This window comes from Pagrus major, chromosome 23 (genome assembly GCF_040436345.1).
Source record: "Pagrus major chromosome 23, Pma_NU_1.0".
NCBI lineage: Eukaryota > Metazoa > Chordata > Actinopteri > Spariformes > Sparidae > Pagrus > Pagrus major.
The window spans coordinates 22,340,730-22,367,185 of record NC_133237.1 but is presented as its reverse complement, the minus strand read 5'-3'; the positions used below and the strand labels follow the sequence as shown (position 1 = coordinate 22,367,185).

The window sequence follows — 26,456 nt, the reverse complement described above, 5'->3', positions numbered from 1 at the left end:
CTTTTTGAGCTCATTTATTTTAATCATACTCAACGTATCTGAATATTCAATCAGTACATATGCAGCGTATATGTAATAGCCCCTTAATATTTGTTTTAACAGCTTTTCTTTTTTTACATGCCTGCGGTGCTCCATCACGTTGCGCTGAACATCTGTTCTGAGAATAACAGCCAAATATCATGGGTGCACTGTGTTGCTAAATACTAATCAAATCAACATAATAAGTGTCTGATTTGATTACCGGTATGTCAGGGACATCAAAAGGCACAGTCTAGATAACAAAATTAACCTTTAAGGTATGCAACCACACTTGTTTGACATTTTAATTAGCTGGGAGCAATTAGATGGTGTCGTAAACCGGAAGTTGCTCCACGTCAACACCTCGTCCCTTTAAAGAACTCTTGGGTTTCCAGCTGCGTGAGCCAGAAAACAAGCTTCTTTCCAGCAAGCTTCCTCTGTTAGTAAAGTAAGTCCAACCCAACACTTTTTCAGCTTTGAGCACTTAAGCAACATGAATAATTACAGGCTTTACTGGGAACGTCTGACAACGCGGTCATGAGATTGGCTGTGCTTGTCACAGGCTGCACATTAAGTCATCATGAATACAGAGCTGTCCAAACGGGACTTGTACCGTATCTTTTTCAATAATATAAGTCTTTCTCTCAGACTTCATCACTCTGTCCCAGAAATGTCTTCAGCGGGCATACAGAGACAATCGTTTCCTCTTCTTTGCTCCCAGGTTGGACACAGATCCGTTTTAAAAAATGCAGTGGGTAAAAGAAATATGCAAAACTGTCGTTATCATGATGGTACCTCATCATTCTTGGTCATGTAAACAAAATATTAACAGGAGGAAAAAAACTGCATACATATGAGGCTTATCTCAACTCCCTCTGACAGGCCTGTGGCTGGTCACTTCAGGGTTTTTGTTTGAGATGTCAGCGTCCTCAGCTGTGAGAAATAATGAATATCCAGAAGGAGAATAAAGCATCTTTTAATAGCCTTCTGTCTTGCTGAGGTAAAAGTCAATGTGCAGACCATTTATAATGAGCCAATCATCAGGTGGACCTCGTGATAATATTGTTTCTCATAATATGCCCTGAAATTCTCCTGGCTCTCAAACCCCTTCCCCTCCCGACGAGCGGCAGAACTCGTCCTGAGCTTGTAACAACTGGACAGACCCGGCAACACATGACGTGTCTTCTACACCGTGTGAATATTAACACGAGTCATGCAAATTGCCGAAGGTTCTGCACACGACGTTCAGCCGGGCTTGTAAAGATTAGTAGTGCCTGTTGACTTGAAAACGTACATTTGAAATGTGATCATGTGAACAACTAAGCAGAGGATTAATTGAGGGGAAAATTCTTTCCGACAGGCTTTTAACTGCTGTGCTCCGATATAAAAACTGTCCATTAAAGGCATTAATAACTCCGTACACATTTCACTTCATCTGAGATTATCCCCGTTCAAACAGCTCTCAGTTTCATAATTTCTTTAAGACACAAGTGGTGGGAGAGGCCAACGGTTTCCAAACAGTTCCAGTTTAAAGCATGAAGCATAAATCCTGGTTGTGTGAGCGATGACTGTGGTGTGTAATATTAATTACAACAACATCTGCTCGCAGAAACTGCAGGAACTGACAGAAATGAATGCACCGTGAATCCAGTCCGCCTAAAACGGAGCAAAAAAACAACCACATCATGTTCTGCATAATGATACACGGTCCAAGTATTGCTTATATTTTAAGGATACAAGGCCAAAAGTATGTGGACACATGGACATTACACCCATTTGTTCTGCTATTATAACAGCCTCCACAAATCTTAACTTAGTTCTGTTGCCACAAACAGGTTTAAATTGTCCTGACGCCTCAGAAACACCCACTTTTTGACTGCAGATTGTACCGATGTCACGTAAAAAAACAAACAAACAAAGCTGGCTTGCTTCCAATCAGCCACCAGAGCATGATGTTGGGCGACAAGGGGATCATCCAGGAGGTGTTCTGGCTCACCAAAACATAGAGAAGACATCGTGATGGTCCTGGTGTGCATGAGGGAATTGTGAAGTTGGCGGGAAGCCCTGATCCCTTACAACATCACTGCCTTTCATTTCATTCATTTCATCATAGGTCTTCCACCGCCTTTCTTCTTAATGTTTCTTATATTTCTTTCAAGAAATCTGGTGAGGCCTCCTCTCTGATCTTAGAACAGCATCCTTTGGTATTAAAAAAGGTCTAAATTTAAAGACCTTTATTTTTGACCGAAGCTTTTAATTTAGGGTAAACCAACCATATTAATGTTAATAACAATAAAATGCAATTATATGCTGTGGTGTCACAATTTCTGGTAATTGGAGCAAAATGGCCAAAACCATGAAAGTCTACAAATAAAGTTCCACTTTTCTTAAAATTCTGAAACATAAATCAAAACAACTCCCTCCCTAACAGTTTTCTGAGACAAACTAGTTTGAACACTTTACACTTTAGTGAAACGGCAGCTTAATATTCTTCTACTTCACTCCGGAGCCTCATTTTCAACAAAATATCTGACTGGTGGAGATAATCATACATCACTGCGAGAGGCATGCTGTTTTCCTTTAACATTTATCCGAATGAGCTGATTGGCAAAGTTGTTTTTGAGTTTCCCCTTCCGCATCTATCCCCTAAACAGAGCCTTATTGCCGAAAACATGCACTCGCATTGTGTTGCGAACGATATCTGAAATACCATTACAAGATTACGAGGCGCGTCTGCAAAAAAGGAGGCCGCAACAAGCTCTCGTTCGTTGCCTTTGTAAGCTCTCGACTGAAGCATAAGCCTTTCAGAAGCCCTCTATTCTATCACTGCTATCATGAGGATATATTGCTTGTATGTGCAAGACTCATTAGGCAATTAATTTATTGTATAACTTAACACACCCCAGTGTCCAATTCAATTTACGAGAGGAGTGGATTGATATTAAATTCATATTCTTCAAACGGCCGGGGCATTTCTTTCATATAAGGGGAGGGTCGGCATTCACTGCAGCGGAACATGTAGAGTTCAAGAAGTCGTTGGCTTCACTGGGGTACACACAGCGGATTATAAATCAGTAAAGAGCTACAGTGGTTAATGATGTACAGTCACACACAGCTCACTGCCTGACTGAAGGGACCCTTGGACACTTAGCAGAGACAACAGTTTAAAGGTAGAACGGGAATTAAAGTGACTAACAGCAAACTCCAAATGCGCTGTGTGTTGTGTGTGAGAATGACAGACAAGTATCCACACAACGACCGTATCCATTAGAGAAAACGCCGTCTTTGTAATATACCTTCGGTGCAGGAATCTCTCGCGTTACAGCACCAAAAAGCCGCAATGCAGTTTTGTTCTGCCAAATCATCTGATCACAGTGCTTAATTGAATACTGATGTGAAATGCAGACAGCTCGAGATAGCAGAGCAGGTTTCACAAGTAATTAAAGCATGCTACTCGGCCCATATGGATAATTTGCTTTAACTCATTTATGTGCTGGAAGTGTACCTGATTTAAGCGTTGGTTTATTGATAAGGGATTTTCGTGGTCAGCAATATGTTTGCATCTCTGAAAACGAACGCACACCTGTCAACATATAGAACTCTAATGAAGTTATTATTCAGCTTCATAACTTAGCAGATTTTTAATCAGGGAGACTTCGGGATCAATCAGAAAATTTAATCAGAGACACCCGCCTCTGGCTGAAAGAAAAATTCACATGTACAGTCGACGTACAGGAATGTGTTTGGTAGCAGACGTGCAGAAGGAATTTAAGTAATTTACATTTTTAACACAGTAGATAATTGCAAACATGGTACAAGGACAACATAACTGCAGTCCACACATTGCTATGCAAGTATGAATGATAAAAATGTATAGCTCCTCCCACAGTTACCACAAAAATGACCCCAAAATTTAATGAAAAACATGATTGAATAATAATACTCTGCTATTCCAAGTAGGAAATAAGTGGCTAACTTCTTTAAAACATATTCAGGAAACTTCCAACAAGCTTAATGTCTGCTGACCATGCCATTTTTAATCTCTAACTAGTGTCTGCAGGTCAGGAAATTGAAGTACATTCCACCATTTTTCTATTCCAGCAGGTCAGTCTGACTTTGGAACAATCTTTTCTCATAGTGGTCTTTTTTTTATATAATAAAGAATCAAGTAAGGAAAGTTTAAGAAAATTGTTCAAAGTCGCTCTGACCTGCTGGAGAAGAAACTGGTGAGAATGTAAATGGTAAAAAAAAAAAAATAAATAAAAAAAAAGTTCAGGTCCGGTCGGAGACTTGTTGGAAAATAGGCTGCAACTACTCTCTGCAGTTTATTGGCCTGCTGAGGGGACGTTAAACAGAAATTGAAATTAAAGTGGCGTGATCAGCAGAAGTTAAGCAGAAAACAGTCATACGTTTCCTGATAATGCATTAAAGAAATGACAAGCTATTTTTAACTGCTTTCAATGAGGTCCTTATTGTGGTTATTTGAGGGTAATTCCAAGTAAATTTCAAAATATGTAGCCTGGTACTTACCACCTACTTACCATGAAATGTGCGGACCTGTATAATGAAGTGTTACCATATGAATCTATCAGTTAACAAGTATGTGCATGGGGACAGTGTGGTACACAGCGTGTCTCTTAGTGCATTATCCAGTCAGCAAGTTTTCTTTGGCAGAGATGTAGGCAAAATAAACAGCCAAGCTCGCAGCATCCATTTGATGGGGAATGACGCCACGTTCGCAGTCGAACCTGCAACACCTGTAGCGAATAACTCCCGAAACGGTCTGATGTGGCTTTCTTCAGAATTACATTTCATCTTCTAACCGGAGGAAACTGGTCAGCATCCAGTCGCATTGTTGAGCAAGCAGGTTGAGGTACAGGATGGAGGCTCTGGCTACACACTCACCTCCCTCAGGTGTGAGTGGTGCTGCTGCTGCAGGCTGCATGGCTTCCAAAGCATCAACCATATGTTACCTTAAAGCAAATGGGTCCCCTGGTGCTGTAGCCACACACCATATACTGTACGGCCCTCAGCTGTTAGTTCTTATCTGGGCTGCCTGCTTTGATGCTGTCCAATGCCTCTGACTAAGGCTTTATTGCTGGGTTTAGGCAATACAATATATATCTCAGTATTTTTTTTTGTTCTTCATAAAGACTAAGACTGGTCGACAAAATCAGATGTCACAATATATTTAAATAAATAGCTCATAATTGATATGATGGCATGATTATTAGTACTTTCACAAAATATTAACACAATGAGATGTTTGATAAATATCATCAGTATAGTGGTTATAAAGAGGGTTAAGGTAAGTAGTAGAACAAGTAGAATAAGTTCAGAAAATGACATCAATTTACTGTAATGCAGCCTGTAAATCCAGGAAAAGACAACACTTACACTGATATCGATAAATTGTCCAGCCCTCACTTTGACTATAAAAGGTACTGATGGCTCTAAAGTGTTAAGCCATGTCACTTCTAAGCCATCGTGTGGCACAAAGTAACTGTTATCATTTGGACCAGAATTGTGTCTGTTCTCAGCTATCATTCAGACAAAAACAGCACAAGAAACACAGCGCTGCCTCACTTTCATTTCTCTGACTTGCTGTCAGACAAAATGTGACCTCGTGACGCTCAAAGCAGTTTGTGGGAGCGATCAAGTGTGACTGCTCCGGCTAAGGAGTTAATCATTTGCTTTATTTTGCTCTCTCCCAAATGGCCTATGCAGAATACCAAAGCATCAAGCCTTGTACTCATAAAAGCGTGTTATTATGAATGCTGAATCCCAGAAATGCACATTAAACATTTAAATAACGGACATTGTTTTCCACTTATAATAAAAACAACATCAGAGGATATTTAAAGTGGCTGCACATCTCCCAACAGACTAACTCCTGTTTATGTTTAGGCCAGCGGACATCTTTTTTTTTTTTTTTCTTTAACACCCTTGTCTTCTAAATTAATTGCAAATTGCTGTGTGACACGAAGGCACTCAGTCATTCCCTGAAATTACTTGGGAAGCCATTTGGATGTAGATGACTTCACATTATTCACATTTTGTTTTAGTCCCTGGATTTTCTTTAATCGTTGACATTTATTCAAAGAAGTATTTTGTCTCGTGTGCTGATTTAAACTGGAATATTCCCAAAACCATGATTTGGTTTAAAGAATGCTTTATTTAGGTTACTTACATCATTGCTATGTAATTGAATTGTAACTGATGTTCCCTATACTCTCAGAATAGAGCAGAACATGTGAGGACAACAATAGAAAAAAGCCTTTGGAGATTAAGGTTTAATATTTGGTTTTATTCTATCTATAAACATTTGACACATTTCTCTTTAAGCTCTGCCTTTGGCAGCCTGGATTACACAAGTTATCTCTAAAACATTATCCTGCATTTGCGATGCGTGTTTATGGCAGATTCACTCACTGTGTCAAACTACCTCTGCCGGGGAGATTAAGGGTGTGTACAGGGGTTTACTGGAAGTCCTCAAACAAGCTGCTCAAACGGCTGAGGGCTATACCAAGATCCATTCAAGGATTACATCCTCATATCTCCCATCTTGAGTATTGAAAACCAGCGAGATGTTCAATGACTTGCAACAGCCATTTCACAGCCGAGGTGTTTGTCTGTCCATGTTCTCGACGATAAAGAATATCTCCCTGTTGGTTTGGGGCTGTAACCAGCAGACATAATGCGGAACAGCCTTAATAAAACAGGCTGGAGGTCCTGCAGAGGCTTTCTGGTGCTCGCCCGATATTGTGAGTGAAAGACGAAACGTCTTTCATCCTAATAATTATTAAATGGGAAAAAAGATCTTTAATGCCATTTGCTCTGTGGCAGCCCTCACACTGCACAGTTAGGTCCTCTTCACTGGACTCTGTCTTTAATCCCTTCAGTCTTTTACAGGTATGAATCTCCAAGAGGAGGAGCAACCCATTGAGATTAAGGTGTTAGATTAAATCTAACAGTGATTAAATAACCAACCATTATATGACTGTAGCAAATTAATTTCCCCAGTGTCATGTCAGCCTGGCTTACACAGTGGATCTGTGGAGCCAACTGTGAGCTGCTGATATTAGCTGCCGTCGTAGCAGCTTTGGAAAAATAAAACAGCAAGCCCGGTGGCTGGCCTCCGTACAGAAGTCACATTAAAAATACAAACAAGAATTAAAAGATGCCAAACTTTGTGTGAGCATTCCCCGAAAAAACAGAACCACCCTACAAGAGAAACATTCATATGTGCTTCCATGTAAATCTCACATGAAAAAACCTTTTCTGTGCATTCTGCTGTCTGCAGTCGTAAATATAACTGTCACTCAGCACGTCTGAGCGTGATGCGAGTATGGCAGCCGAGGCTATTAAGCCCGTGTCAAATAAAAGCGTGCTTAAGGCACTCGGAACTGGTCATATCTGGCATTTATATGGTAAGCAAATAGAATATCCAGCATGAATATGAGCTTTTCTAAATGTAAAAATAGCTCAGCTTTTCCGCACATATGATACCAGAGTGATAAATATCTTATAAATGATAGCAGCTCACATGGCAGGTGAACTATTTTTTTCTCTCTCCCTCCCAGCAGACTGTCTGAATTGAGCAATCTCTGCCAGCTAAAGCACAATTTGGATTAGCAAAAGCCCCACTGATAGGTCAGCTTAGCCCGTAATGGAGCAGCTTAGGCCTTGTCTGCATGATTATAACATTCTTTGCAGCCTATTTCGATGCATCCAGATGTTACAGTACACACATCTCTGCCTCGCTTTTAAGCCCGGTGCAAAATATAGATCACAGGGACACAAAATGATGCACATTAAAAATATCCCGGCGTATAAGACACCGTTTTGACAAGTTACCTAATTGGAGCTGTGCTGCAGTTTCCAAAAAATGTCTAAATCATCTTCTGTAGCTGTAAAAGACTTCAACAGTCATTTCTCATTCATTTTCCACGTTTAATTTATCGTAAAAGTTATTATCTCGGACATGCTTTTGCCGTTTCTTCTGTTCTGCGGGAATCAAAGCATCGCAATGTCGGCTTTGTCAACACTTTAGCTGCTTTAAATACACTTTTCAGCTGTGACACTTCTGGCATGAAAAATCTCTCTCACTTAATTGATATTTAGCAGTTCAGTCATTTTGTACACACGTTGCTTTTAAATTGCCATAAATTCTTGATTATAAATATATTTTCCCTTGTAATTTATTTCCAACTGTTCACTTTGTGGCTGCGCTTTAAATTAGAGCTCCCTGTAGACTTCTCCAGCTGTTGTGATGAAACACTGTGATGCTAAAGTGAATTGTCCCTCAGCTCGCAGATACTGGTGTGTGTGTGTGTGTGTGTGTGTGTGTGTGTGTGTGTGTGTGTGTGTTTAAACCTCAGTGCACTCACCTACGCTGAGGATTCAAGGGTGTATTGTTAATAATAATACGTAGTGATTCTCAGCAGCTTTCTCAGCACAATCAATGAGCAGGTACAACAGGCCAAGACGAGGTTAAAGGTTTTAACGGTTCATAAGTGGTGTTGTCAATGATGGAAATGAGTTGAAAAGGAGATTACCAGAAAAATCAATTGTTTTTTTTTTCTTGCAAATGACAGTGTGAATGCGCACCATGTGTGGTACAGTCATTGTCAAAGTGCAGTCTGGCTTGAGAGGTCTCCCGGCCTTTTCTCATCATCGCATGTTTTATCTCCTAACTGAAGACACTGTAAAGGTCCAGTGTGCAGGATTTAGCAGCGTAACAGTGTGGTTCAGTGCAACTGAGAGAATACCCCGAGTCTCATCCTCCCTGTGGTGGCCAATAAAAACATTAAGAAATCTGACTCTCTTTAAAGCCAGTGTTTGGTTTGTCTGTTCTGGGCTACCATAGAACATGGCGGTGCAACATGGCGGACTGAATGCTCATTCACAGGTAACAAAAACACAATGATTCTTAGTAATAGGTAATTCTACACTGTTGTTAACATAGTTTCAGTATTATATTCTGTTTCTACCCACAGATACGTACCTCTAAATCCTACAAACTGGACCTTTAAACACACACTAAGTCAATTTCTGCCACAAGGGGTCTCTTCATCAAAACAAAACAACTGACTCAGGCAGTGTGGAATCATGGGAGATGTCTTCATTGTTAAACATGTCTTCTTGACTCAAGCAGAAATGTTTACGGACAGGTTAATGTTTCGATAACTTCCTGTCCATTCTGCAGTTAGCGATCGCCTCCCTCCTCTCTACGCCAACACATGAACGCAGAGCGGTAATCGCCACAGGAGGATCCTGCTCTCTGCACGTTCACGAGCAGACAGGACCGCCTCTTTAAGGAGTTCTCTGTCTTGGCATGAGCAGGTGGAGAAGAATTTATAGATATTTAACACTTATTTGAACTCACAGCACCTTTTATGTTACATTTAATCACACTGACGACTTCCCCCTTCACTATCTGACTCTCCCCTAGATGTCATAGTGACAGACGAGCAAATGAAACACAGTTACCTTGTACAAAGTTACAGATTTCTCTGGGTTTGAACATTATTGGAAACATTTAGGATAATGTAAGTACACAACTCAACAAAACATAATAACATTCTAGTCTTTTTTCAGACATTTTAATGCAGAAGTGTTACTTATATTTATCTTTACCTATCGCTATTAAAGCAGAAGTTATCACAAAATGAAAATGTCTACTATAAGGTATTTTCATCAATGCCTCCTCTTCACATTAGCAAATGAATCAACCAACTTTTTGTTTCTGAGTTCATTTATTACTGAAAAGTGCTTTAACAAACACATTATATTTACAAGTTTCAAACATTAAAGAGAAAGTTTATGAGCGGCTCACGCAGGCAGCAACACTTCTCCAGCAGATAGCTGCAGGGCAGCCCACAGCTTTATGAATGCACAACATCGAGGAAGCAATGAGATAAATATCGTGCTGTCGGATGCACAATGTACTTTTTTGGGACTCGGAACGCTGGGTTATCCTGCAGGAGCTAATCAGGATCATCTGTATCTTTCTCATTTCTTTGCAGTTTTTGAAACAAAGACTTTTGTTACTGTTGTTTTGTAAAAGGTGGGGGCCACGCTATCTGCCTGTGGTGTCTGATTTATGGAGGTTTCTTCAGTTCTGGTGCCATTATACATTAAGTGTTATCACCATTAGACCATATAAGGAATACATTTTATAGGGTGTCTGATGAAGGTCCCAATTTCTTTTTTCTGAGGGTGACATACTTCATTTTCAGAATGACTTTGGAATCAAACTGAATATCAATCTGATCAGTACGGCTCAGTAACTATTTTAGTTTCGACTTGTTATTTTCAAACCTCGGGAAAGAGGTTCATCACTGTCTGAAGCTTAAACGCTTAAATATTTAATGTTGTCTCAGATGAGTTTCATGTCAAACTAATTTAACAAAACACAACAAAAATAAAATAAACCAAATGATCAGATGATCCGTCGCGGTGTTTAGAAACATTCACTGATCCTGAATTCAAGAAGCTCCTGGGGATTTCTAAAATTAGACGTAGATCTATATCTATGTTCCTGCCGATGTCAGATTCACCACGTTTCAGCTTTTCCTCATCCCTACCGAGGAGCCATTTCCATCCTTTTCTCTCCTCTTTGGCTACAGACCACATTAATATTTTACAGTGAGCACCGGGCTGGGCCAACCTGCCCAGATGACCTGCCACAGCAGCTGAAAAGAATTTAACTTGTGCCACAGAGTTTGATTGGTATTTAAGGTGCCTTTGCAGCACGCCGCACACCATTGTGCATGTAGTGTGTATTAAACATCCGTCAGAGATCTTTTGGTGAAGAATAAATCCCTCATGCAAAATGTAATAGATGTATCTCCACCCTCCCTCCCCCCTTTTGTCTGTCTTGGAGGTTTTCCAAATGCAAAGACCAAACACATTCCCAAGCATACATATCCCTGGTAGTCTAGAGCTATATTTAAATTACCTGGAGCTTCAATAATAATTAAATGGATTAGCACATACCTGCAGTGCTCAGTGAGGATATTAGCAGGAATAACAGTCTGATAATTTACTGACAGTTTCAACATGCTGTACACTGACATCACACCGTGTTCAACATGAAGTACAGGATCATAAATATGATGGTGGATCGTCTGAAATCACACACACCAGCAGGTTCCTACTAGAATAGAGACAAGAAGAAAGTCATCTCCGCTTGTCACATTTAGTTGCTGACCAGATGCAACTGTAAATTGCTGAGCAAACATTTAGCTTTTTTTAAATAGCAGGATCAATACGCGTTTCCACCAATATTCCTTTGTCAGTGTGCTGCTGCACACACGGCCATTACAACGAGGGGTCAAACAGGAGTCACAAGGCGTTTTGTAGCGCTCCTGGTGATGGAGGCGATACTGCAGCGGACATTCAGAGGGATTTCAATTCAATTACATTTTCATTCAGTTATTACTCCACTACTGTTCTTCATTAAATCACCCCAATGATTCAATTTAGAAATTCAATTTAAAAATAATTATAATAGAAAAAATGGAACATCTTGGCATCGGAAAAGAGCAGGAAGAGACGCGGCAGATATGAGCCTGCAGTGTTAATTATCCTAATGGATGCATAACAACGTGGTAACACACACGTCATTAAAGAATCTGCCAAGTTGCTGCATCTGATCCAAACGGATCTGACCTCTTTGTTACTGCCCAGGGGCGCCCTAAGAATTTTGTCATGGGGGGGCCAGAGGGGGCCACTAAAAATCTTGGGGTGGCCACCGATCCAAAGTGACTGGCTGGCTATACATTTCTTATTTTCATCTTAATTCCACTATTGATTAACAGTATATAAATACACTTGTGAGTGGGGTGGCCAACAATTTTTTTGGTCCCGCTGGCCCCCCCTTTGGGAGTGCCACTGTCACTGCCCCAGGAATAAAGAGCGTTACAGTCCATAGTCCACTGAGGTATTTTAAAACGAAAGCTGCATTCAGACAGACACTCCTGAATAATAATGTATTACATATTAGTTGGAATCCAAACTTATTCTTTGTCATCTTCATTTTCTTTCTGATTTTCATTCATTACAAAAGAATGAGACACACACCATTTATCCCTGTGAAATTCCAGCTGAGCTTGGAAATTGCCTGTGATAGAGAGCAAAATGCGGCAAAAACTCTATTTTTTAACAATCAAATTTGACTCGTTGGTTTTGTTAAACATGATAAATCTCTTCGCTTTGACTCTCAGACTAAAAAGCTGGCCTTTTATAAGTCACCATGTGTTGCTTTCACGACAGTCGTCTTGCATTAGAATAAAAACAGCTTATTACCAAATAATTTGCGCTGATTTTTCAAGTTCAGTGTGCAGTTTGAGGAAAGTGGTTTGCTCTGTGTGGAGCCTTGTTTTGCCAACAGACGATGGAGGTTCATGCTCTTCCACGCACTGTACAACACTGTTTAGCTTCTGATGGCAGCATTGAGACAAACTTGAGTCGACAGCAAACTGAGGATGAACTAGACTTGAACTCCCTGTTATCATTTTGCTAATAAACTCCCCCAAAGCATCTTGCGTTATCCAAAACTGGCTGTGGACCATTTTATGGCTTTTTGGTATAGTTTTATATCCGTGTCACATATAGTGGAAATTCACAGGGATGGTGTGTTTACAGGAGCTTGCGGCTACATTTTACATTGTTAATGTGTATGTATTTCTCTTAACACAGCTTTAAATATTGTTAGTATGCTAACAAATCTATTCAAGGAACAAATACCCTGATATAAAGTGCTAAAGGTTGATAAAATATGTAGACCCAGCAGTAGCATTCCTGTTCTCTGTGCAGACAGAGTCTGACGCTGACATTTCCCAATAGTTTTATGACATATATTACCAATTTTTTCGCGATATGACAAATGGCAAAAGCATATAGCACATTTACCGGCCGTAATTTTGCCCTGATATTCATCCTGACATTTTGTGAGTTACCTTAAATTTCTACAAAGGGTGAATTTCTCTGAATCAAGTTTCTGTCCATATTACTGCACTAATGTCTCGCACGGAGAGTGGAAAGAGTTTGTGCAGCCTCCTCCTCTGTGGTGTCACACTGACCTACAGCTTCATAATGAATTGGAAAAAATGGAGGAAAAAGTGACTGTGATAGGTAATTTCCTTGAAAGGTTCATGTTCAGGTGTTTAACTGATAGTGCTGCCAGAAAATAACCTCGTGGATATAAGAAAAAGACAGTCAGGTCTTTTTCCTGTAAGATTTCTGTCCAGGAAAATCAACATACCCCGAGGCAACGCAGAGGAAGAGGCAGGTATTGTTACAGCTCATATTCAAAGTAAACAATTGTTGCACTCTGTTGCAGAGAATGAAATCAGACACAGATGCTGCTTAATTTGGTGTCTTTAATGACCGGTTTTATTCCATTTGTTTCTGATGATGGTTTCAGCCATATGGCTTTGCTCTGATGGAAAACAGTTTATATCTTCTGTAGCCTCTTGTTTATGCCCTTCAATCTTGTCATCTTGTCAGATGCTGTATCACTGCAGGCTTGGTGCACAGTGTGTCCTTGCAAATCAAAAAATGCCAGATGCCAGAAAAATGCTCTCATTTTGGAGATTACATCTGATCATTTTAAAAAATACTGTCTGACTTCAGCTGCCTCATATGACCTCTTGAATGCTTTATCATGAATATGTCATGTAACGAATGAGCGTGAATGACCGCTGACGGAGAACTCATGTGAAAAGTCGCTCCATGTGTTGTGGTCGGACGGTGCCGAGTTCTGTCTGTGACGAACTTCAGTGAGATCCTGAAGTGTCGGCCATTTTTCTCAGGCAAGGAAATCTATCATGTTCAGACTGTCATGTTAATTGGTTCTGCTTAACTGAGCCAGATCTGCAACATTACCAGGATGTAAATTTTAGCCTTTGACTCTGACGTATTCAGGTGTGACTTCCAATTACAGCTAGCGGTTTTTGTGCTTTACTTTGAGCTAATGCACATTCTGAGAGTGTTTTAGCTCCATGTGTCCATATGTGGGAACTCTATACACAAAGGCATCCAATCACATGTGGACACGTGTCATTCACATGTGGAAATATGACTTTACATGTGGTAATTTCATTCACATGTGAAAAGTTAATAACTTATTGTCAGTTCGCATGTGACATTATTCCATTTTCACATGTTAAAATTTCAATTCACATGTGACAATTGGCAATCAAATGTGAAAATGTGAGATTCACATGTGGAGGAGCAAAGTTCACTTGATTTCAAGTGTCATTTTTTTTACAAATGTGGAAATTTTTATCCACATGTGTGAAAGAAGCCGATACCATATGGATACGCATGTGAAAATGTCAATTTCGCATGACGAATTTTCACTCACATGTCAAACTAGCCAATCGCTTGTGAAAATGTCCAGTTCACATGTGACATTATTTTAGTTCCACATGTTAAAATATCAATTCACGATTGAAAGTAGCCAAATTACATGTGAAAATGTGGAATTCACACGTGACGAAGCAAAGTTCACATGATTCAATGTGCCATGTTTTGTGTCCACATGTTGAAAGTCGAGTCCACATGTGAAAAGAAGAAAATCACGTATGAATGAATGTAGCAGACATGTGAAAATCATAACTTCACATGAGGACAATTTAATTCAAAAATGCCAATTACGTGTTCAAATGTGGCATCATTTTCTCTTCACATGATAAAATTTGTGTTTACATGTGAAAATATTCAAAATGTGATTTTCCATTTTTGCCAGATGCCAGGAATGCTCTTATTTTGAAAATAACATTTGATCATGTAATAATTGCTGATTGACTTCAACGCAGATAAGACTGCATAATCATATTTTGTTCAACATAGACTAAAGTTGAACCTTTAACTCACAGCTGACATGATATTTAGCTTCACAGGGGTTTGCCTCTCGCCTGCCGTGTCATGTACGTACTTTCTGTTTGAGTCAATAGCTGACACTAACATCGTTGAGGGCTCATTCTTTCGATGATGTGTTCGCTGCTGCTTCGTGGCGGGGACCAGCACATCACGACTGCTGCTTGTGTTTGTTGTGGCAACATCAGTGACAGAATATTGAGGGCAATTGTGATCAAATTGAATGAGTGTGGCCTGAAGTGCTCTCATCAGCTCATCGAAAGGCAAATAAACAAACAAGAAAAGAACAATAAGAGAATAAAATCATCTTTCAGAGGAGTGGCAGACTGCTGTTGTTTTCTATTGAATCACAGATGAGCCATTATGTAAGACTTTTATTTTGGGTTCTAAGGTTTGTACTATATATTTATTTCCAGGTTTGTGAAGAGAAATCAGTGCCTTTTTATAGCCAGTAAAGTTAAAACGAGACACTGAAGTTGAAAAAAGCAATATCCTCCTTTGAGTCTCTGATTTGAGATAAGATTGCCTCCATATTCTCCCCGGACTTTAAACCAGTTAAAAATAGACTAATTTCCCGGCTTATATGCACTGTTGTGGACTAATGATGCAGGATTCCAAACATCCTCATAGTTTCCCTCATCGCCACGCTTTATTTCATGATGTTTTATGTCCAAAGGGCATCTGAACACAGCTTCAGATCTCAGCGCTGCAGTCTGGCGATGTGGGGAGAGAAGTACCTGGCTCGCCCACTGTTGGAAGTGGGATGGTCTTCAGGGGATCGCGGGAAGAGAGCGGGGAATAAGGTTTTGATCAGGACCAGCTGTCACTTCTGTCCTCAACTATTCTGTTGAAGCCCACAGTCCTGCAGAAGTACACGTAATAATGGGCTGATTTAAAGTGAGGAGGCTGTGTTATGGTTTAATTAGTCTCACTGTGTTGTGCTTTTTGCATTCAACAGACGTGATTTACCTGTCACTGAAACTAAATGTACTCAGCAGAGACCAAAAATAATAATGTTGATTACTGACATTATTTATGACAGGATGGAATAAAACCCTTCATCAGGCTCAGACATGTTGTATTTTACTGATGACAGATCTGTAGGTTAGTGTGAGTAGGTGGGACGACTCTGCGATGTGAAGTCAGTGATTGACAAAGGTCCAAGACACCTGTAGGTACACAGAGGGACAGCAGTGATGAGCACATATGATGGAAAGGACATGTAAGTTAAAAGCGTCCTCAACAGACAAACAAGGAAATCCGTACAGCATAGTTTTGCCAAAGGTTGCTGGTACAGGCTATCCACAGGGCTAAATAGAAGTCTCGACCCGGAAACAAGAACACCTGCCCACTGTCAATAAACCTTGTTACTACCCGATCTGAGCCGCCCAGCATGTGTCAATGGGTTGGCCATTTTAGACAGTTAGGTATGGCAACACCACTTGGACAAACCACACACAGAACCGCAGTAAAACGGACAATCTGTTAAGATAGTTTATGATTATGATCACATCAATATGATTATATACATATGGAAAAACTGTGATTGCTGTTGTGGACAAAATATCAGAAACACCTCAGCATGATGCAACAGAACTGTCAAAAGTACCCTAACACTGATCCATCTGGACAGGTTTCAACAAAAACTGAACTACCAGGCTGCACTAGTTTCAGCTATACAGTATGTGTGTCTAATAAACTGGCAGCAGAAAGTATTTTGCCATTTAGTTTAGAGGACTGTGGAGGAAATAGTGGATAAATAATTCAGCAGGAAGCACGGAAAGCAAAGAAATGGACTGACTGGTTTGGGAATAAATGTGTGATGAATGTGAAGTAAACTAATTGGAGAAGTCTGAGTGAGAAGTGTCAGGGTGAGGTGGCCTTTATGGATGGATTTCCGCTAGAGCTTCGTTACAGGTGCGACGTATAAATATGAGATTGTGAGGACAGAAGTGCTGCTGCAGCGTCGCCTTTAAAGTTACACATTACACATTAGAAAAAGTCCAAAAAAATCATAATTTAATGGAGAATAAGTCTGTGTATGTTACATAATTAGATCCGGTATAGCATCAAAGCAAAGCGCTCTGTGTGCTCGGTTGTGGAGGTCAGACTCCAGGTTGAGAAAAACAAAAACAAAAGAAACCCTCCACCATTACTGAGCCTGATCTGATCACTGAGAATGGCAGCATCCTCTCTATTTGTTTTCCTCCTGAAAGTTGCACCTTAACCGTGACAAAACAATACCTCCCACTCCATAACAGACCCGCTAAGACCCTTTGCTGTGGCCTGTGGGCTTGTTTTCTATGTGTGCCAAACATGTACGCATCCACTTGTTGAGGGCAGAGTGAGGAATGACTCATTTGACCAAAGGTTTTTTGTTTTTTTTTCTCGCTCTCTTTCTCTCCTATTCTCAGTAAACCAGTGCGTTTGTTCTTTGTGCTGCTGTAATCACAAACATGTCACTCGGGGTGTAATAATGGGATTATTCATTGCAAACTGACCGCAGTATCTCTCACTTCAAATGTCCTGACTGACTGTTGTTGATGAATAGCCGCTCACACCCTCGATTGATATTTGCGATCGGACTCAGAGTTGCACCGCCGTACAATTACCTTTTGTTTTACTTTTTCTATTGTCTGTCTGCACTGACAGTTGAGGCCAGAAAATGCCTCACACTTAAAATAAATCAACAACCCCATCTCCAGAATAAATATTGGCAATGTACCGATCTGCAGACCATGAATATGTTGACACTTGACGTCTTTATGTTGCGACTTTACATTTATTTGTGTTTTAGGTATACAGGAAGCCCTTGGATGGTTCGGAAAACATCATGTTTCGGCTCATCTGGATTTTCATTCCTTAAGAGAACTTTCTGATAGAAAGTATTGGATTTATCACAGGAGACAGAATAATATGAGTTGACATCAAATTATATTATTAATAACTTAGTAATAGACACTTGTAAACCACATTATGTTTATGTAGAAGTTCTCCTTAACCTTAATAATTCATTAAACACATAACGTTTACTATAATTCTGCATCAATTCGATTAAATCAGACTACGTTTTTAAATGAATACACATTGACACAACATGATAGAAAAACTACATTAAACGTGAAACCTTACGTGGAGCTTGTGTAACAGAATAAGATGGAAAATGTAATTGAAATACTGAATGTTGAAACGCAGTCTCGAACAGTGGTCTCTGGCTTGGCAGCTGTCTCGGCTAGCTTAAATGCTACCACCAGCCACTCCAGCTCTTAACATGAAACGCAACGGCCCATGTACATACAGGTGATGTGAACATAGCACATATTGTAGAAATGTCAGTATGCTACGTGTGACACATACATATTTGAACATATTCTTGGTTTGCCGATAGATAAACTGACATTTTATTCTGGTGACTTGGCTCAAAATAAAATATGCTCCTTCCTACACCTTCCTTACAGGATTAGTCTGGTGGCCTATTATGACAGAAAACCCCCCAAAATTGACATTTAAATTACTTTCTTTTCATTCTATATTTCTACCTCGGTATAATCATATTCTTTTTTTTAGGTATTATTTTGAGGATTACAGTAGTCCGCCCACATCGTCGCCACCGTCTCCAGAATGTGCCTTCCGAGGACTCGGGAGCTTATTATGAGTGGACTCCTTTAGAATAATTGATTGTATTTGACATGACATGGAGGAAGCTCGGTGGATTGATACTCCGCAGCGGGGCCGTGATCAATCCAAATGAGAGTGTGTGGGAGCTTTTATTCCTCTGCCAGACTTTATTAGGAACGACTTAGCTTCTCCGGAGAAAGCGTTTTGCTCCAGAAACAGCTTGGAACTATTAGTAACTGGGAATGTAAATTAGCGCGATCCCTCACCTCATCACGCCTCAAAATATTCCCCGTGCACTAATTTGACAGAACGTAATGAAACGCTTGGGCATGTTCCAGAGCACCTCCGCGGTGGGCGTTTAGGCATGAAGAGTTGTGATTATCTGCGAAGATTACTTTGTGTCTTGACAACACAACGCTTTTGATGTGATTCTGTATACTGCGCGTACTGAATGATGAGACGTCTGGACAAGCTCCGGAGCTGGAATTTCATGTGGAGTTGGCGTGAAATGGATTTTCCTCCCAAAGTTATAGAACACGACCTCAATAAAACTGGAGAAATGTCGTTTTGAAATGTTGATTTTCTGCTTTATCATTTATTCGCCTGACTTTGATATTGTTTTAGCGACATTTAGCGGATCTGCTTGCGAGGGGATTCTGTCAGCATTTTTCCGAATTACAGAACAGTAATGAGGCTGCGTTCAGACGTTTTTTCTAGGGACATTTAATGGACCTCAACTAGTTTCTGCTCAATGAAGTATCACAGAGTCACATTCTGCTCGAGCTGCTATTAATCCGTCTGTATTATTTACACTCTCATTGGAACAAAGGTAACACTCCTGTAGGCATGCGGAAACTTTCCTCTCATAGCAGGAATCATTCAAAGTTATTCCGTGCTCCAAGTGCGAGGCACGCTTCTGCTTTCTTTTGTGGACATGTGCTGAAAAAAGCGAGGAAATAAGTGAATGTTATGTGGTATGTCCTCAGTGTGAGGAAGTAAACAGCAGATGGTTGGCAGGGCCTCTTTAGCGCTATGGATTTTATTTACCTACCCACCTGAATGACCTGCACTGAGCTATGCAGCTGATGTGGAGAGAGAAAGAAAGAAAGAAAGAAAGAAAGAAAGAAAGAAAGAAAGAAAGAAAGAAAGAAAGAAAGAGTTAACAGTTTGCTCATGTTTACTCTGGTTCCACTAGATTGCAAGGCCAGAGGAGTCATTTGCCATGCACAGAGAAATTAGCTTGTTTATCAGCATTTTGATTTCCGTCCCGCCTCGCCGTCCCGCTGACATTTTAGACGTAGGCTACATGATCCATGACTGATTCCCAATCAAAACGGAGCGGCGGTAACACAGTAAAGTATTTGGCTTGTGCAGTTTTCATTGTTTTATAATTAAATGTATGATGATTAGCGTTGAGCCCGATGAGGACAATAGCCTGTTATGTGCACACCTTCAAAAAGGTAACCTTGGACGCTGCACATCTGTCCTGTCAATTGGACATGCTCCAAAGATGCACAGCACATTACCGGTGAGACACCGGAGCTCGTGTCTATACAGTAGGATGCCGGATGTTTCAAGGTGATTTTTTGTGGTATATCTGAGCGCCGTACGTGGTTGATGCCGCACCCTCAGACCACCTACCGCACTTTGGAGTTGAGTTAAATGGCAGACAGCGCTGAAGTCCTTGAAAGGTTACAAAAATCTTTAGCCATTCATTACTGTAAGGGAGGAAGTGTGGAAAAGTGATGGAAAATAATGAAAACTAATACTCTGTCTCGTCACCATGCTATCTGAAGATATGTTTAATATCCCATTACAGGCCCAGAAGTAACCACAGTTCTATACTGTCAAGAGACAAACATAATCCGGAGGGAAATTACCCATCAGGAAGGCAATACTGTTACTGAGATGCAATTACCAGGCCACTTGTGAGACTTTCAGCCCAGTATCCATGGGTGCATGTGTGTGTGAGGCTGGTCGATATGTGCATAACAGCTCTTATGTTTTGCAGAGTAAATTGGATTCTTTGCAGGAGAACAGTTAATTTAGAATATGTCCAAGATGCAAATGATTGATGTGACTATATCGTTACAACTGTAGGTTTGGGGGGTGCAGGGCAGCCTAATGGAAAAAAAAAAAAAAAATCTTGCAGGGAGGAGGAAATGGCTTTTATCCCAGAATGTATGGAGAATCTGTCTGCACTAACTCCCCCAGTCTCCGGTTGGAATCAGCTGGATTTTGGGTCGGGCTGTTTATACATTAATTTCCAAGTAAATATTGCTTAATTTGGGGAGGCAAAAACAGCGTGCATGCTTGGATTCTGCCTCATATTGTGGGGCTGCTGTGCTCGTATTTGTTAGTAGTTAAATAAACGGCGTGTCTCACAGAGGATTTAATGTACCAATTTAGCACTGAATCACATAGCCTACAAACAAAGAAAACAGCACGGATTGGAGTGAACATCAGTGTAAACATTTGATAAGGATTTGCTTGAGGCGAATGCTATGCTTTATTATTGATACAAAAATAGCAACCGTAGAAACAAGACTCGCTCCTGTGCGTATGATGTACTTGCCTCGGCACTGTCACATCCCACAACTCATTCTCACACACCAAGTTGAACATAATATTCATGGCAGTGGCAAATGGCTTCCCGCTATTCTCGGGATAAATTTCTCAAGTCGGGGACATTTCTATTGTACTACAAATTATCACCTTGAATCTCATAATTAATCACTGCTGCCTTCAATGAACGGCCCCCTAACCTTAAACATACAGAGAGGAGAAGAAAAGAGCTGCCCGCGCCCATCGCACTGGAAGTGCATGTGCCTCAGAAATAAAACTGCCTGCACAGAGTGTGAGCCTTGCATGCATAATAAATGTATGACAAAACAATACCCCAGGCACCCCAGTATTAATGATATGCAGCGAACTCATTATTAAAGTTCCAAAACAGCTCCTGGAGTAACACAGATGGAGTCAATTAAGCAATGAGCATACTTGCTTGCCTGCCGTTTCATCTCCTTTCTTTTATCTCTCGCATATTACTCCATGGATGTAATTAGCTGTATGTTTCTCCTCGCAACATAATGTCCAGTGATAATAACAGTTATTTTCACTTGTAATTTCAAATAATGTACTGCTTAATAAATGTACCAAATTTGCTTGCACCGCGTCCTTGGGTATTTCATTTGCACTGCGAGAGGTGTTGAGGATAATACCGAGCTAAGCCGCTTTTTTTTTCTCCCCTCCTGTTTGTGTTCCCAGAGACCTGATGCCTTCGACGCTGGAGGGGCAGATCACCATGGAGAAGACGCCCAGCTACTTTGTGACTAACCATGCCCCAAAGCGCATCCACTCCATGGCCAGGGACATCAAGCTTATTATTGTGGTGCGTAATCCTGTCACCAGAGCCATTTCAGACTACACACAGACTTTATCTAAGAAACCTGAGATCCCCACCTTTGAGGTTCTGGCTTTTAAGAACCGGACGCTGGGGCTCATAGACGCCTCGTGGAGCGCGTTGCGTATCGGAATATATGCGCTCCACCTGGAGAGCTGGATGCAGTATTTCCCCCTTTCTCAAATGCACTTTGTCAGTGGGGAGAGGCTCATCGTGGATCCCGCGGGCGAGATGGCCAAAGTGCAGGACTTCTTGGGGCTCAAACGGATCGTCACAGACAAACACTTTTACTTCAACAAAACTAAAGGATTTCCGTGTCTGAAGAAGCCCGAGGACAGCAGCACTCCCAGATGCCTCGGCAAGTCTAAAGGGAGAACTCACCCTAAAATAGACCCGGACGTGATTCGGCGGCTGCACAAGTTCTACAAACCCTTTAACATGATGTTCTACCAAATGACCGGCCAGAACTTTGAATGGGAGCTGGAGGAGGACAGTGTAACTCGTAGCTCTCAGGACTAGTAAGACTGCGGCATGGCACGGCGCAGCCACACCACCAGCCTTCTCAATGAAAATACTATTGTCTCCGCTTCGTCTTCAGAGAGAGTGCTTGAGCACGCCAATCAATCATGGCTGTCTTTGCAGTGTCTGTATCCATTAGCAAGAGTTTACTGACATGCTTTTTCTCTCCCTTCAATACTAATGTTGTTGATGATGGCAAATCATTATTGTATATACTAAACATAAAATATATTTATATTTGTGAAAAGGAGATGATTTATTCATTTTGTTTTTAAAGCATAGAGCTGATATAAAATCATGTTGACTATGGCAATGCATGCGATGAGTTAAGTGTCCTTACCTCATGAGCCCTAAGGGTAAACTCTGCCTGTTTCTTCTCCCTTTACTTTCCTGCCGTTTGTTGCCCTCACTCCCACTCACCAGCATCCAGAACAAAAAGATATTCTATTTCAATGGCTGAGGCCATGCAGTGCTCTGTATTATGTCTTTTCACACTGTCCTGCTGCTTTAGAAGAGAGACAAAAAGAGAAAATGAACTGATAGACATGCAGTATAGTAGAGTAATCCTTTGACATGTGCTCATCCTTTCAGTTGTCCATATTCTGAGTGGAGACAATCCTTTTTTTTTTTGTCAGTCTAAGTTTACCAAAGTGTTCATTTACTCAGTGTCAGTATTCTAGTTGCTCTGCACTCATTAATTGCACACGCATTCAATAAGAGAGCTGATGTACAGTGGCCATCATTCAATAATTGGATTGTTTCACTGCATAGTTGAACATTAGCATACTGATGACCAGACACTCAGATGTGGTGCAGTATCAGTGGTTTTGGCATAATTTGACTAATGAATCTGTGTAGTACAAATATCAGAGGTGAGCCGTGGATCAAACTATTCTGCATCTTGACAAAAAAACATTTCCTGTTGCCAAAACGCACCCAAAAATATATCAGTTAACTCTTGCAGAGCAGGCCTGTTTTTTCTTTTCTTCCTCGTGACCCTCCTCTTGTCACAGTAATACATGTCAATGAGGGTGAAGAACAACAGCGGAAGGACCGGAGCAGAAGTTTGTTAACAAACATCTGCTGCGGCGCGGTCTTCTGTCGTTGGAGATTAATGGCGTGTTAAATAAACCGCTGCCGCTGGAACAATGTCAATGTCAGAGAGAATTTGCTGTCAAGGAAAGGCTACATACATGCCCAGGTAAATTACCAAGCCATTACTGTGTGTGCTGAACTTGAATGTGATGATGTGTGCCAGGGAAATGTGCTGTAACCAGAGGTTTACTACCAAACACTTGTGATCAGCAGGACTAACCAGGCGGATGCTTGTGTTGAACATAACAGGGTTTTTGCTGTGAAATGCTCCTTTACATGACCCATCATCTTTTCTTCCATTATTTTATTTTTTATTTTGCATAACTCGCTGTGCGTCTGTCTGTTGTCTCTGGACTTTTCATCAATTGAGACAATCAATACAGTCAATGAGTCAATAAATACAGTCTGCTACACATCACTGGTTGCTACAGCTATGATGCATTGCTCTGTTAATCCTCCCTGTTCTCCGGCCATGGATGGCTGGATTGGTTCACTCTCTGCAGACCTCTCTGTCACCCTGGGGAGGCCGGCACCAGCAGCTACTTACACAGAGCAATTGATTCAATCAAAGTAAGCACTATACTGCCCTTTGTAGCGCCAAGCCTGAACACTTACCCCTGAGTCTCGCTATCCCAGAGTCACAACTTCCACTTTGAGGCTTTTCTGTGCAGCCATCCCTCGGTGTTTTCTTGACAATCTCTCTCTGTCTCTCTGCACTTTTACCTTCCCCTCTCTTCCCCTCTTCCTCTCCTCACACTCCTCTGAGCTGATGTGCTGTTGTAGGAAGCTGTTTCACAAAGGTGCAGCGCTCTGGATAAAGATAACTGCAAGCAAGACATGCTAATCATACATTTAAGAAAAAGCCTTTATCATTATTTATTAATTCACGTTTTTGCCCCCGAGCTCCGGAGCACGTAAAATCCACCTTCCCAACCAGACAGTCCCTCCTACACAGGGTAGAGATGCTCAAAGAAACCCACAGAAGGCACCCTACAGTGTTACCAGGACAGATGAGGACTCCATTTTCCATCTATGAATATGCACTTGTGTGCTGTCATTTGCATTTCCAGGATCACACGCATGAGGGAATTCCTCTCCAAAGCTCAAAACTCGGATCCAACCTCTCATTAACCAAAACACACGCACACCTTTTTCTCTTGTACCTCCTGCTTGTCTCAGGTACAGGCAGAGTACTGTGATACATCCTGCGAGGATTAAGACGCATGAAAGACATGCTAAGATGTCCTTCATGTGTTCCTCCCAGCGGGGGTCATCCTCGTTGCGTGGTTCATCGGCGTTTCCAGCGTCGACTAAAGAAGACTGTTACGATGAGTGAGCGTCGCCCGCTCATCAAACTGTCACCGCTTAAGTGCAGTCACTTCAAAATGAAGCACAAATTCATATTTGTCAGTCACTACTGACAATTTGGCGAGAGCTGAAACGGTAATTCGTGGCGTGAAAAAGCTACCTGCATGAAGTGATTTGCAGTTTTTCTGCTTGTGTGTTTATGTTTGGTTGAAGGGCTATAATCTGTGTATGAGAGGTGCTTTAAAGTTTTTTGTTTTATGATCTATAATTATATGCTTTACTGCTGAGGGGCATAATGAAGGTTTACTGCAGGCTCAGTTTGAAACAAAGCACTGTGAATAGTTTGTGCTGTAGAGAAATGAATGTTTGCAAAAAAAAAACTTCAGTGAAGTCTCCATTACTACCAACTAATTGGATTTTCACTTCATTTGAGTGAATGATTACTATCTGCTCAAAAAGGCACAATGGTGTCTGAACTAACTTTGCACTGATCCTCTCTAAATGTCTTTCGTTTAAAGGGACAGGTCATCCAAAATCAAGAAGACTGTACATTGTTTTTTCCCCTCTACCTGTAGAGCTATTTATCCATCTCAATTGTTTTGATGTGAGTTGCTGAGTTTTTGATATATTTTGCCTCTGGAGATGAAGTGGAACTAGACAGCACTCGGCTTGTGGTGCTTAAAGAAGGAACAGCAACGTCTTTTTTCCAGAAATCATGACCCGGTTACTCGGGATAATCTTTTTAACCAAACAACACCGTATCACAGCGCAATAGGAAACATGTGTCGACTCATGGATGAGAGATTTGTGCTCTTGACTGTGTGGGATGTAAACATGAATTGTGTCCTCCTCGGCTGTAACGTTAGCTAGGATGTGTGTAAATGCATAGTGATAGGAAAGGAAAATAAGGCCTATATCAAACTGCTCACAACACGGTGTGTGGATTATCTTCAGTAACCGGGTCATGATTTGTGGAAAGAGACGTTGCATTTGAGTTCTTCAAATGAATTAATTGGGTGCTTCGAGTGCCATCAAGTTCCATTATATTTGAGAGTACGCAAACACTTTTATAGAGCCAGTATCTCCAAAAATGGATAGATACCACTACAGAAAAGAGGACAAGTAAGTACTTTTGAATTTGTGGTGAACTGTCCCTTTAATGACATCCAAATTCCTAGTAAGACAAATGCATAAAGTGCAGTTGTAGCAAAGGTTTGAAATCCCATAAGGAAAACAATGTGTATTTGTCAAACGTTAGCATACGGAGAAGGTTTGTTCAACAGCTGTGAATAACTGCAAAACAAACATCCACAAAAAATAAATAAGCTGAAAATGAGATGCAACTATACACGCTCCCAACGCGCTCATCTTTTTTTATCCCCAAACAAATTCATTCATTTATCCATACTGCAATTGTATCTGCATGGAAATGTTCCCAAGGTGGCTTAGTCATTCATTGAATTTAGCTGCTACCCATGCACCAGAATCCTATTGATCACCAAATTAAGGATTAAGCAAAATCCCGGCGTCACTCTCTAGACTCATCTTTGTTTCTCTGTTTTTCAATATCTTTGTCTTCAGGTGTGTGGAGGGGTGACGGCGTGTC

General features: G+C 40.9%; 1 protein-coding gene across 1 annotated transcript in view; it reads left to right on the top strand.

The window, feature by feature from the left end:
• Window positions 1-22,447, top strand: part of LOC141019814 (heparan sulfate glucosamine 3-O-sulfotransferase 4-like) — an 81,667-nt gene extending 59,220 nt beyond the window's left edge. The window contains exon 2 of the mRNA XM_073494831.1: window positions 21,793-22,447. Coding sequence (XP_073350932.1) covers window positions 21,793-22,447 — 655 coding nt within the window. The remainder of the gene's footprint in view (window positions 1-21,792) is intronic.
• Window positions 22,448-26,456: the final 4,009 nt, after the last annotated feature.